Genomic DNA, 14,556 nt, shown 5'->3' on the forward strand with positions numbered 1-14,556 from the left:
CAGCAGTGATTGACAGGCGCGGGTGGCCCGGGGCGGGGACGGCGTGCGCGCTCCCGCGGGAGGCGGGGTCTGTGCACGGACGGACGGCGATGGCAGCGCTGTGCAGAGCCGCCGTGGCCTCGCTCTGTGCCCCCCGTACCCTGCCTTCTGCATTGGCTGCAGTCAGGGCGAGCAGCGCAGGTAAGCTCCCGTCCCGTCTCCCCCACCCCGCCGCTGTGCGCTTGCAACCCAGGCCGGGGAACTCGGGCCTCCTGCAGAATGGGGCAGGAATCGCAGGGAACTCATGACCTTGGGGTCTGTAAGGACCTGGACGAGCCCACGATGTAGATGCAGCTGAATGTTTCGAGAACACTGTCCCCTGTTACTACAAAGTAGCATTGCTGGAGTCCTCCTCTGCTGCAGGGGCGAGTAGTTTCAAGCAGCTTAAAACAAGTTCCAAAAATGTGCACCCTCAGATATTTAGTGAAAGGGAATTAAAGACACTAATTCTCTTAATGTTTTTTCCTTCTGTGACGCTGGGTGCAGCAGTTACACCAGGAACCATCTGGGGTGTGATACTGGAGGAGCCCATGTTAAAATTGAGGTCAACAAGTGTTCAAGACACCAGGCTATCTTGTCCATTCCAACAGTTGTGGAATGGGCCATTGAGGGCCCTGCATAACGTCACAACAGACCCTCAGAGTTTACCGGACCAATACCTGGAAAGGGTGGGTTTTATGAGAAAAGTTAGAGAGGCCAGTCATGTATCCACTGTTTAGAAGAGTGAGGGGAGATTTGACTGAAACAAAGCAGATCCTTGATGGTGGACGTGGAGAGGATGTTGCCTCTTGTGGGAGAATCTAGAACTTTAACTCAGTGGTAAGTAAGGTGAAATTTTCCTCAGAGGATCTGCGTCTTTGGAGCTCTCTCAGTGGGTGGTGGGAGCAGGATCTTTGAATATTTTTAAGTCAAGAGTTACATAAATTCTTGATAAACAAGGGGTGAAAGGTTACCTGGGTTGGACAGCAACACAAGTTGAGGTTAAAATCGTATTAACCGTGACCTTATTAATTGGCAGAGTAGTTTGAGGGAATGAGAGGCCTATTCCTGCTCCTAATTTGCAAGTGTATATATTCACATAAAGCGCAAAGTTCCCAGGAAGACTTTGCTGTAGTCCATGTCTCAGCAGCTTCAGGGGGGCAGGGGTCACTGCTGCTGGGTAAATCATGAACGTTGTGCCAGATTTGAGACTTTGATCTTCCAATGTTCCTTTCCTCAGATGGTCAGAATTTGTGCTAACACACTGAAGCTGATGGTGACTTTCATCACTAGTGTCTGCCTTCACTGGTGGCTGTCCAGTAAAGGGTGCTCCATGTTCTAGGGTCCCTTCATGGACCTTTGTTGTTGGGGGCTGATGTTTTGCATCAGGGGAGGATAGTAGAGAACCTCAGTACTCCAGAGGCTAAGCGTAACACCCAGTGAGGGAAGACCCAGTGGCTTTTGCTCCATTATGGATATTACAGACCAAATCGCCTCCTGTGGGTGAACTTGTATGCTTTGCATTAGCCTGGGGTTTAGTTTGTGCCCAGGAAGCTGGACAGTATGATTTATTGACTGTGATTGTTGATAGATTTGTGCTTGTGTTTTGTTTAATAGGGCCAGTACTTCGAAGTGAAGGAGTCAACGTCCCATGTTATTTTGTATTTTTGTGGCAGTGTGTCAATGAAGTGGCCGACTAGCATGAACTTGACTATTGGAGCCAGTTACAGTACTTGCTTCTAGCAGATTGCAATGTCAGTGAAACTACTGGTGTTCAGCATTACTCTGTGAAATGGACAGGAACCACTGGATTTTCACCCTGTGGAGCTTGCAGTGGATTCCTAAAGTTGTCACAGGCAATCAAACTGAAATTACTGGAACTGAGGTTTAGGTACTTACAAAGTTAGATCACTATAAAAATGCTTTACCCTTAGTTTCATGAGGTCTAAGGATTTAATGATGGTCTGAATCATAGTTACTGTTCAACAAACTATCAGGCCCCACAAACTGATTTTATGTATCTGTATTTTAAATTCCCTACAGCAATATTTCAAAATGTAAGTGATTTTAAAATATAAATTTTTATTTTTTAGTGCACAGTATTTTTATTTTTCATTGAACATTGGAGGAATGGGTTACAGGCGAAAAGAGTGGGAAATGAGATTGATCTGTGAGCAGACATAGACTCGATGGGCTGAATGGCCTCTGTCAGTGTTAGTGGGAAACAACTCATTCTTCAGCAAGTTGTATAATTTTTAATGAACATTGTTTCCTGCCTGTGGTTTGCTGGTGAACTGCTTGGACACCACAGCTGCTGGTGCCAGGTACAACTTTGAGCTGACACATGACAGCAACGGCCTCGGAGAAGGACGTTCCCACCACACACTGCTGTGTGTTCACGTTACTTCAATGTCATCTTCTGTCCAGGGGCCCAGTATCAACATATCCTGGTGGGAAAGAAGGGCGAGAAGGAGAATGTGGGCTTCATTCAGCTGAATCGGACGAAAGCTTTGAACGCGTTGTGCGACGCACTCATGAGAGAACTCGGTCAGGCACTGGATGAGTTTGAAAATGACCCTGCGGTTGGAGCCATTGTCCTCACAGGAAGTGAAAAGGCTTTTGCAGGCAGGTACCTGGTCAGGTGCTGGGGATTTAATTGTAACTTGGGGTGTCTGTATTTACAGTCGTTGAGGAGTTTCACAGAAACATAGAGTGTAGTAGGCAAGAAAAGTTACCAGTTGGTCTTCAGCACATTCCAGCCAGCTGGTGACTGGTTATAGCAGTGACTCTGTCAGTTGATGTAAAACGGGTCATAAAGGGGCAGCACAGGGAGGGGGCCACACATGTTATATTTACCCATCAAATTACTCAACACACTACGTCAAGTGGCATTTTCCGTTGTAAATCTATTGTTTGTTCGTTATGCTACTGTGTTCTGTCCATCACCAAAAGTAGGAGTGTTTTGATTCAGCACTCTCCCTGAATTCATTTTGGGGGAATCTGACACTCTGAGAAGTCAACATTTTACTGCCCATCCCTGATTACCCTTGAACTGAGTGGCTGCCTGCTGGGCCACTTCAGAGGGGGTTGAGGGTGGCTCTGGGGTTACATACAGGCCAGAACAGGTGAATGGTGCTTCCTCCCTTGAAGGACTTCAGTGAAGCAGATGGGTTTTTATGACAGTCCATTAGTATTTGTAATCATCATTACCAAGTTTATTTGATGTTTATTCCCAGATTATGATGTGAATTTAAATTCCACATCTGCCACAGTTGGATTTAAACTCAGTCTCTGGGTCGTTAGTCCAGACCTCTGGATTACTGGTCAAGGAATTTGACCACAGTGCTGGCAATCTCCACTTGACCGGCACCATCCCACACATCCATCACGCGCTGGCTCCATGTCACCTTTGCCAAGTCCCACTTCCGTAGCCTCTTCCAGCTCCATAGACCTCCGGGAGCACCGCAGTCCTTCAGATCCTGTGACTCCCCCACTTCTTATGTCTTTTTGGTTGGCAGTCATACCTTTAGCCAGCTGACCTCTCCGAAATCTCCTCCTCAAGCCTGTCCACTTTTATCTCCTTCTACCTTCTAAGATTCAGGTTGAACCTGCCTCCTGTTTGCTGGGTTCAGTCACCGTTCCTCGTGTGTCCCTTGGCTTAATGCCAACCTTTAGCCTGATTTATGTTCCCTTGGGTTCCTTTACTGCCTTAGCGCTTTGTAAGTGCAGGTTCCAGTTGTAGTAAATGAAAACTAAAAAAATGTAAGTGCTGCAAATCAGAAATAAATGAGAATGGAAAAACACAACGGGTCGGGCAGCATCCGTGGAATGAGAAACGGTCAGCGTTTCAGGCTGAAGCCCCTTTGTCAGAACTTGGAAAAAGAGAAGAGTGAGTTTTAAATTGCAGGGAGCATGGGGGCAGGATGGATAGGACAAAGGGAAGATCTCTGGGTGAGGTCAGGGTTGCTATGGGGGTAAGAGTTAAACTATGTAGTGATGTAGTTGATAGGTTAATGAGGGCAGTTAGAGTGAAAAGCCAGAGGAATGCAGAGCTGTACGGAATGCTAACCAAGTTGTAATTTGATTCACGTCTGATTTTTGATCTCCCTTTAGCTGGTGCTGATATCAAGGAGATGGAGAGCAAAACGTTCCAGGAGTGCTATGCTGGGAACTTCCTTTCCCACTGGAACCGTGTGGCCACAGCCAAAAAGCCTGTGATTGCTGCTGTCAACGGCTATGCTGTAGGTAGTGCGGACAATCCAAACCTGAAATTTCCTCTCCCCGCTACCTTAATGTTCAAGTGGTGCAGAGACCTCTGGTGTAATAATGGCTAGGAGAAAGTCCCCTTCCTGAAGTCCACAATCCAGTTCCTTAATCTTGCTGACGCTGAGTGCGAGGTTGTTGTTGTGACACCACTCAACCAGCCGACCTATGTCACTCCTGTAGGCCGCCTCATTGCCAGCTGAGAGCATGCCCTCCCTGCTGTTACTGTATCGCCAGAAACTTGCATACCTAACAATCTGTACCCTCATCGTTATCAAAATAGGTGGTGAGTAATTGAAGGCAGAGAACAGATCTTTGGGGTACTCCACTGGTTGTATCTTTCCAGCTTGAAAAAGACCCAACTCTGTCTTCTCTGTGACAACCAGTCTTCAATGCATGCTGACATCGCCCCCCGCCCCCCCACCCCCAGTAGTGTGAGCTCCTGTCCATTAGCCTTTTGTCTGACACTTTATTAAAAGCCCTACAAATTCAAATATGCTACATCTACAGGTTCCCCTCCATGACTGCTTGTTATATCCTTGAAGAACTGTAGCAAATTTGTCAACATGCTTTTCCTTTCATTGTTTTGGTGAATGATCAGATGTTTATTCCTTGATTATAGACTCCAGTATCTTCCCAGCAGCAGGCGTTAAGCTAAGTGGCTGCTTTTCCCACTACGTCTCATTGTCATAGAGTTGTACAGCATGGAAACAGGCCATTTGGCCCAGCTCGTCCATGCCGACCAAAGTGTCTTCCTGAGCCACTCCCATTTGCCTGCATTTGGCCCATATCCCTCTAAACTTTTCCTATCCATGTACCTGTCCAAATGTCTTTTAAAAGTTGTCATTGTCCCCACCTCTATCACTACCTCTGGCAGCTCATTTCATATACCCACCACCCTCTGGGTGAAAAATCTTGCCCCTCAGGTCCCCTTTAAATCTTTCACCTCTTCACAAACCTATACCCTCTCCCTCCCCTTGAGCAAGGCACCATGTTTGCATTTTTCCATCCAATGGTATCCTTCAGGAACGCAGTGAGCTTTGAAGAACTTCAACCAATGGCCGGAATGCACTGCAGGTTCCTACTTTAAAGCCCTTTGATGTATGTCATTGGATCCTGGAGACTTGTCTGCTATTGGTCCATTAGTCTCTCCAATACTTTGTTCCTCGTGGTTGGGACTGTTACAAGTTCTCCCTCCTATTTGAAAACTAGCCCATCTGTTCCTTTGGGATAACAGATGAGTTACTTTCTCCACTGCTTTACAGAATAATTGCTAAACTTCCAAATTGAAAACCCATTTAACCACAGTGGTGTGGGCACGGAGAAAGAAACCTAGTGTGTGCATTTCCGTGATACAAGTATGAAGAAGTGACCTTGAACTTCGATTGTACCATTTGGTTTATGTTCCAGTTGGGGTGTTGGCTGCTGTGAGGCTGGTGCACTAATGTTGAGGGGGTGAGCTTGGTTCAGGAGCACAGGGTACAACTTTAACCTTCCTGTTCTGCAGCTTGGAGGAGGCTGTGAACTGGCCATGATGTGTGACATCATCTACGCGGGTGACAAGGCACAGTTTGGGACAACCCGAAATCCTGTTGGGAACAATTCCTGGTAAATATCCTGTCCAGTGTTACCGGCTGGTAAGGTTTCTTCTGGGATCCAATGTGGAAGCTGCTGGAGGTGATTTGAAGTTTCCCTACTGAGTGTGTGGGCAACATTTTCCAGTTTCTGAGAGCTTGACCCCTCCACCTTCCCTGTACTGGGAGATCCGGTGCTGGGGGTCAAATACCTGCTCTGTGAAAGTTATTTTGGAGCAAAGAATTTTGTACTTGCATTTCAAAATTATTAATTTAAAAACATTGTTAAATTTTTTGCTTGAATCTTGGAAATATTGGTGTACATTTTGATTGTGTGTGTGTATGTGTGCATGCATGTGACTGCATTGAAAATAACTATTTCACTATCACCTGCAGAATGTTTTAGTTACCTTCCAGCTATTTTCAGGAAGGATGTAGACGTTGTGGAGTGGTGGACCCTGCTCGCAGACTGACTCTGCAGACGGTCAGGTGGAGGACAGACTCCTCTTTGCCTCTGGAACACACAGGCTGTGTGGGATTTTAATCTGCCCTTGTGATGAGATCCTCACGGACCATTTATGCTCTGTCAGTTGCTGAGCTCAGTGGCAGTGGCATTGTGGTGCACATCTTCTGAATCTGCACTGTCTGTCTATGTGCTCAGTCATCTTTAGCATGAATGTTACATAAAAAGTAAGACTTGCACCAATCAATCGGTGCAAATATCCCAAATCACAAGTGACAAAAAATAATTCACACCTAGTCTGCAGCCTGAGAGTCTCACAAAATTCAAACCAGGTTCCAGGCTCCTTTGGCCTTTCTGACCTTGCTGCATTTATCTCTGTGTGGAGCCTGGGAAATGTTCACCAGAGTCAACAGCTCAGTGTAGTTCACATCTAAAACCATCTACCCAGTGATGTGAATTGATGTTCACTGGTACTTTAACACCATTGTAAGGCTTCAATTATCCACCAACTGGTTAGGATCTGCAATGTACTGTTGGGCTGTGGTGGTCAGGAGAGGTTCAGTTATACCATTTGAAAAGGAACTGGATAAAAAATAATTTGAATGGAAATCAAACAAATATTGATGCTGGAAATCTGAAATAAAAACTGAAAATGCTGGAAACACTCAGCAGGTCAGGCACCGTCTGTGGAGAGAGAAACAGTTAATGTTTTGGTGTCTGACCTGCTGAGTGTTTCCGGCATTTGCTAATTTAGATTGGATTTGGATCTGAAAGAAAAGTTGCTTCTACAGAGGGAGGGAGGGGAACAATCAGGATTGTTCTTGGACTCTGCGCTGTGACATTTAGTGTCATAGGTTTGTACAGCATAGAAACAGGCCATTTGGTGTGTGCGCCACATAGAGCACTTAAGCCCACATGTCGACCAAGTTAAGGGGGTATCTGAAGAGGAAGGGGAGGCAGAAACAGTGGGAGATTTCCAAGGATGAGGAAACATGGACTTTCTTACTGTTGGAAAGCAATTTTTGGAATTGGCAGAGTTTCAAAAGATGTTTTTGCTGGTTTGAGTCAGAGACCAGGCATGTGATTTTGTGTGTTGGTGATTTTGTTTCATATTTCCTGTCAGACACACAGTATGGGTAAGCATACTGTCTGTTCTCTGCATTAGGTGCCGGGGGAACACAGCGATTGACTAGAGCGGTAGGGAAGTCGCTGGCGATGGAAATGGTTCTCACTGGAGACCGGATTTCTGCTCAGGAGGCCAAAGCAAACGGTATGTTGTTGAGCTTGGGCTTATAGTGTAACTCACACTTGTTTGTGGGCCTGTCCCACTCCAGGGCTCAATGTTGTAACGAAGATGGACACGTCCCCTGCATTGCTGAGGGAGCGCTGCACTGTCAGAGCTGCAGGCTTTGAAATGAGATGTTGGAAGTGATTTAACAGAGCCACAGTTCTTGGCTAATTCCTCCTGCAGCTTCTCACAGAGGACTGAATCTCTGGAACTCCCTACCCTGGAGGATTCTGGAAGCTTGATCATTGGGGGAATTGGAGGAAATGGATCAATTTTTGAAAGATAGGGAATTGATGTCAGTGTGAAACTGGCACAGAATGGGCTCCAGGACAGATCACCCATGAACATATTGAACTGTGGAGCAGACTTGAGGAGCCAAGTGCCCTGCTCCTGCTCTTACTGCATTCTAGCGGAACCAGAGATGTCGCCACTGCCGTATCCTCTTGTTGAGTTGCTGTTGTGGGAGCTTTCACAGTGTAGTGTAGCCACAGATTGGTAATGTGTGAAAGGCTGACATACAATGCTGGTTGTTTATTACGTAAATTGTGCATCAGAAATGAACAGATTCAGGAGGAGTGTCAGGATCGGAGTTTTTCCCATTGGCAGTAGATTTCCTGCTACCATTGCTGCCGTTCCAGTGCACAATGAAGTATGTCACCAAGACCCATCGTGCCGTGAGCAATTAGGGAGTTAAATGTTTTGTTGACATTTGTTACAAGAGGTTTTGAGTTCAGGATCCGAGGAGTCAACTCGCAGCTGAAGTGACCCTGTTTTGATCCTGACCTTCAGTTCTGTCTGCGTGGACTTTGCACGTTCTCCTAGTGAATATCAAAACTGCTGGGAGGTTAATTGGCTGATGTAAATGACCACTAATGTAGGTGGGGGAGGGCAGGAAAATTGGGATGTAGGTGTGGGAGGATTTTGAGGAGATGCAAGATAGAAAGTGGGATTAGTGTTGGTGAGTGGTTGGTGTGGATCCAGTGGGCCTATTTCCTTATTCTGCGACTCTATGAATATAAATAGAGATGTTTCATCAATTATAAAGGACCTGGTGCACCTGAACTCTTGTGGACAGTTTTGTCTCCTTACCTGGGAAAGGACATACTTGTCTCAGAAGAAGTGCAGGAAAGGTTCATCAGTCTGGTTCCAGGGACGGCCTGTTTGAAGTAAAACGAGAGATTGAGTAGACAGGAACTGTATTCCCTGGAGTTTAGAAGACTGAGAGGAGATTTAGTTGAAAGCTACAAAATTCTTACAGTGCTCGACAGCTGGATGTGGGGGGTGTGGGGGTGATTCCCCTGGTGAGGATACCAGAACCAGGGCCTCATTCTCTGAATCAGGGATGGGCCATTTCGCTTTGAATGAAGAGAAATTTCTTCACTCCCTGTCCCGAAAGACTGCGGAAATTCGGTCATTAGAGTTCATTCAGAACAGAGATCAATGGATTTCTGGAACGGAATAAATGGATGTGGGATATGGCCCTGAGGTGGAAGATCAGCCATTGACCAGTGAGGCAGGCCCGTGGGGCCAAATGGCCTACTGGTGGCTACTTCCTCTGTTCTTATTGCAAACTCAAGGTGTTCTAATGCATTAATCACAAAAAGTGAGCAGACAGGTCCAGTGAGTAGTTAAGGCGGCAAATGTCATGTTGGCCTTTATTGCAAAGTCTTGGAATTTAAGAATAGGAGGTTTCGTGCAGGGTGTTGGTGAGGCCGCACCTGGAGTACTGCGTAGTCTTGGTCCCACTGGTTAAAAAAATGATACAGTAACATCAGAGGCAGTCCAAAGCAGATTAGACGTGATAACTCTCAAAGCTCCCACAATTCCTGACATAACTGAATATTCCTATCAAAAATCTTTAACTAGATTTGTAATGCAGTGGAGTTTGTAAATTCTTAAATATTCTAGACATAGGAAGTTAATGCAGAGTGTTTGGACGTGATTGGGAAAGAGAAGATAATAAATAATGAATCTCAATCTGAACACGACAATGGGAGCAGGAGGAGGCCACTCGGCCCCTCAGTCCTGCCCCACCATTCAATATGATCGTGGCTGATCGATGCCGGCCTTAACTCCTCTTCTGAGCCAGTTCTCCAAACCCATCCATCCCTCCACCTTAAATACTTCTAATGATCCAGCTTCCCCCACCCACGGGGACAGAGAATTCCAGGGATTCACTGCCCTCTGCCAGAAAACATTTCTACATATCTCAGTTTTAAATAACCATCCCTGATTTTCTAGTTATATCCCCTTGTCTGTGACTCTCCCATTAATAAAGACATCGCAACGTCTACCTGTCAAGCCCCCTTAGCATCTTTTATGTTTGACTAAGGTCACCCTTCATTCTTCTAAACTCCGAGGAATATAGGCCCAAACTGTCCAGCCTCTCTTAGAGGACAACCCTCTCCTCCCAGGAACTAGCCTGGGGAATCTGCTTTGGACTGCCTCTGATGTTACTGTATCCTTTTTTTAAGATATCTTTATTAGTCACATGTACATAGAAACACAGTGAAATGCACCTTTGCGTAGAATCTTCTGGGGGCAGCCCACAAGTGTCGCCACGCTTCTGGCGCCAATGTAGCATGCCCACAACTTCCTAATCTGTACGTCTTTGGAATGTGGGAGGAAACCGGAGCACCCGGAGGAAACCCACGCAGATACAGGGAGAACGTACAAACTCCTTACTGACAGTGGCCGGAATTGAACCCAGGTCACTGGCGCTGTAGTAGTGTTACGCTAACTGCTACACTGGGACCAAGACTACGCAGTACTCCAGGTGCAGCCTCACCGACACCCTGTACAAAACTTCCCTATTCTTAAACTCCACCTCTTTGCAATAAAGGCCAACGTGACACTTGCCACCTTTGGACCTGTCTGCTAACTTTTTGTGATTCATGCATTAGAACAACTAGAGCCCTCTGTACTTCACTCACTTACAGTCTCCATTTAGATAATCTGCCTCGTGTTTCCAAACATTAAAATCCATTTGCTCAATCACTCAATCCAGGACACACAATACTCCGTTTCTGAAGTGAGTCACAGAGCAATACAGCATGGATACAGGCCCTTCGGCCCAACTGGTCCATGCCGACCGCGGTGCCCACCCAGCTAGTCCCAATTTCCTGTGTTCGGCCCATATCCCTCCAAGCCCCGCTCCTCCATGTACCTCAACAGTATCTTAAATGACACTTGTACCTGCCTCACCCACTTCCTCTGGCAGCTCGTTCCATACACTCACCACCCTCTGGGTGAAAAAGTTGCCCCTCAGGTCACTTTTAAATATTTCCCCTTGCACCCAAAACCTATGGGGAAAAGACTGTTACCATCCTCCTTATCTCTGCCTCTCATAATTTTAAACACTTCTATAAGGTCGCCCCTCATTCTCCTACACTCCAAGGAATAAAGACCCAGCCTGGCCAACCTCTCCCTAGAACTCTGGCCCTCAAGTCCTGGCAACATCCTCGTAAATCTTCTCTGCACTCTTTCCAGTTTAACCACGTCTTTCCTATAACAGGGTGATCAAAACTGTACACAGTGCTCCAAGTGCGGCCTCACTAATGACTTGTACAACTACAACATAATGTCCCAACTCCTATATTCAATGTCCTGACTGATGAAGGCTAGCGTGCTAAAAGCCTTTTTCACCACCCTGTCTACCTGTGACGCTGCGTTCAACAAACTCTGCATTGTACTACTTGGTCTCTCTGTTCTATCACACTTCCTATTGCCCTACCATTCATAGTAAAAGTGCTACGCTGGTTTAACTTTCCAAAATGCATCACCTCACTTAAGAACATAGGAGTCGGCCATCTGGCCTGTCGAGCCTGCTCTGCCATTCAATAAGATCATGGCTGATCTGGCCCTGGACTCGGATCCACCTACCTGCCTTTTCCCCATAACGCTTAATTCCCCCACTATGCAAAAATCTATCTATCTGTCTTAAATATACTTAATGAGGTAGCCTCCACTGCTTCCGTGGGCAGATGCACTTATCTGCAGTGAAATCCATTTGCCGCTCCTCAGCCCACTCCCCTAACTGATCACGATCCCCCTGTAATCTTCAATAACCTTCTTCACCGTAAACAACAACACCTAATTTTGTGTCATCCACAAACTTACTGATCAAGCCTTGTGCATTCGGATCCAAATCATTTACATAAATAACAAATAACAAGGGTTCCAACACTGACCCCTGCGGCATACCACTAGTCACCAGCCTCCATTCTAAGAAACAACCTTCAACCACCACCCTCTGTGTCCTACCTCTGAGCCAACTTTGAATTGCATTGAGTCATGCATTTTCTAATGGTTTCCCCACCCTAACTCCAAGGACATAATTCTGGACAATAATAATTGGGCTTTTCTTTCCAAAGGGCTTGTTAGCAAAGTATATCCAGCATCTCAAGTGGTGGATGAAGCCATCAGATGTGGAGAGAAGATAGCGTCCAACTCTAAACTCATCACAGCAATGGCAAAGGAGGCAGTCAATGGTGGTGAGTGGATTTGCTGTGGAAAATAGTAAAGGGAAATGTAAGATATGAGGTCTGACCACATTATTTCTTCATGATACGAATACTCCAGTACACAATGAATTTCTGTATAATTGGAAGAATTATTTAATATTCTGATTGCACCTGTGTTTTAAATGTGAAAGGACTGACTAAATCCATTTGTTTATCTAGACTGTATTCCTTGGTCTGATTCCAGAGTTGGTAGGATCTGGAAAGACTTGATGGACCGAATGGCTTTGTACTCTGACTTTAGTTATGCAGAGGAGCTTACTATTTAAGTGACTCCTGCGTTTCCTTTCAGATGATTTCAAAATCCTAATTTTTAACTATCATCCTATACTTAAAAAATTTGACCTTATTTTCCAACACCACTTTTATTCCTAAATATTGTTGTTGCCTTGTTCCTGTTTCTCAGTCCCTGCCGGTGAGATACAAACCACCCTCTGTGTTGTGTGAATTTTAAGCTCAGTGGTCACATCTGGACACCCCAGCAGTCAAGAGAATGCCAGAGGTCAATTCTCACCATTGACTTCTCTTGCTTTCTCCTGGGCAGGGGGAATTGGAGTTACTGTCCCTGTAGAATTGAGAAGGAATTTGAAGGTTCTCCCTTGGGAAAGTAATTTCGTGAAGGTCTACAACTGTAACCCATTAATCTTGGATTGGAAGCTGTTAATGAAAGTCACTGCTTCAGTCCAATTTATCTTTAAAAACCTTTCCAACAACAATGGAGGATAAACATTTTACTATAAAGTTGGGTTTGCAACCATCCCATGAATGGGGAGCACTTGCTGTAACTGAGTAATTCTACTCAACTTTCTCTTATTGTCACTGAAAGTGATATTTGCAAAGATCATGCCGTATTTGTTAGTTTTGATCCACTGTGCTTAACAATTCCGTTCTTTATTACAGCTTTTGAATTAACGTTAGCGGAAGGAAACCGATTAGAAAAGCATTTGTTTCATGCAACCTTTTCCACTGTAAGTAACTTGTATTCAATTAAAATGGAATTTCAGTCTCAACTATCAAAAGGTTCCAATTGTACTGTGTAAACTGTTTCAGATCGATCGAAAAGAAGGAATGAGCGCATTTGTTGCAAAGCGGAAGGCTAACTTCACCGACCAGTGAATGTATTAGTGAATCCTGAATTGTCGCTGGAAATTGAATAGATTAGAGTTGAAGTAATGAAAATGTGGAGTACTATATCCATAATAACGTTTCCTCATTTCAAATAAATACTTAATTTCTAATACTTACATATTTTCATCTTTATGTTAATGAAGGTAAGACTGTGAGTAATGATTTAACTTGAGTAATTGTAGTTCAGCCACTGTTCGGTCAGATGCTCTGCTATCATTGAATCATTTTAGATCACTTTCTTCAATGTAATTTTGCTTCTGGCTCTATTAAATACCTTGTCACACAGGAAGCAGATGAAGCTGCGTCTGTTTCCTCTGACAAGATATTTACTTCAGTCGTCTGCAAGAAAGATCAACAAAGGTGAACTCTTCAAACTGATGTCCAGTGCAGCGGCTGGGAGATCCTGTGGTGGGATTATTAATATAGCTTTATTTTTTGGAAAGCATTTTTAAGGCACTGATTTTATGTCAGAACGCCAAAGGCTAAATAACAAATAATGATTGAAATGAAACCATTAGGCCTGTTGAGGTGAGCACTCCTACAGACTCTGTTTGTGGAGTCACCACAGTAATTTGCATAGCGTCTGCACCATGGACACAGAAGGTGGGTGTGTTTGAGGAATGTCAATCATCCCAGACCCAGGACAGCCCTGTAAGAACAAAAAGATGCTGGAGGAACTCGGCGATGCAGGCAGCGTTTCGGGTTGAGACCCTTCACCAGGATTGAAAGACCCTCGCCTTTACTGGCTATCTCCCCTCTATCTTTCAGTCCAGATGAAGGGTCTGACCCAAGCATCAACTGTCCATTTCCCTTCACAGATGCTGCCTGACTTACTGAGTTCCTGCAGCACCTCATTTGTTCCTCCAGATTTCAGCATCTACAGTCTCGTGTCTGCACATCTCTCCAGGAGTTCCTCAGCACGGTGGTATTATTTACACCTTTTTCTTTATTCTCCCTGTGCTCTGCGGAGTATCAGCAGTTTGATGAATAAACACCCACCTTGAGTGGACAATGTTCTCCTGTAATTTTAGTGGAAATAGCAAGGATGAATTTGCATTTATGTAGCCCCTTTCATGACATCAGAACACCTCAAAGTGCACTTCCAGTGGCTGGAGACTCGGGAGATCATTTTCATGCAACAAGATTCCAAAAACAGTAATGTGATAAACTCCTAATGAAACTAACTTCGTAACCGTAGTTGAAGGGAAGATTTTGGCCAAGATTCCAGGACGACTCTGCTCTTCAACGAGTGTGATGACATCTTCTGCGACCATCCAATTGGGACCTCCGTGCAAGGTGCCG

At 45.2% G+C, this 14,556-nt stretch overlaps 1 protein-coding gene across 1 annotated transcript; it reads left to right on the forward strand.

Moving 5' to 3' along the window:
- Positions 1-39: 39 nt before the first annotated feature.
- echs1 (enoyl CoA hydratase, short chain, 1, mitochondrial) lies at positions 40-13,370 on the forward strand. Its single transcript, XM_052041547.1, is given in 9 exon segments — positions 40-180; positions 2,446-2,643; positions 4,132-4,259; positions 5,789-5,854; positions 5,856-5,889; positions 7,484-7,588; positions 11,980-12,099; positions 13,027-13,094; positions 13,177-13,370. Coding segments are annotated over 9 exon segments (876 nt in total). The 5' UTR covers positions 40-89; the 3' UTR covers positions 13,243-13,370.
- Positions 13,371-14,556: the final 1,186 nt, after the last annotated feature.

Source organism: Pristis pectinata, chromosome 30 (assembly GCF_009764475.1).
Source record: "Pristis pectinata isolate sPriPec2 chromosome 30, sPriPec2.1.pri, whole genome shotgun sequence".
Lineage (NCBI taxonomy): Eukaryota > Metazoa > Chordata > Chondrichthyes > Rhinopristiformes > Pristidae > Pristis > Pristis pectinata.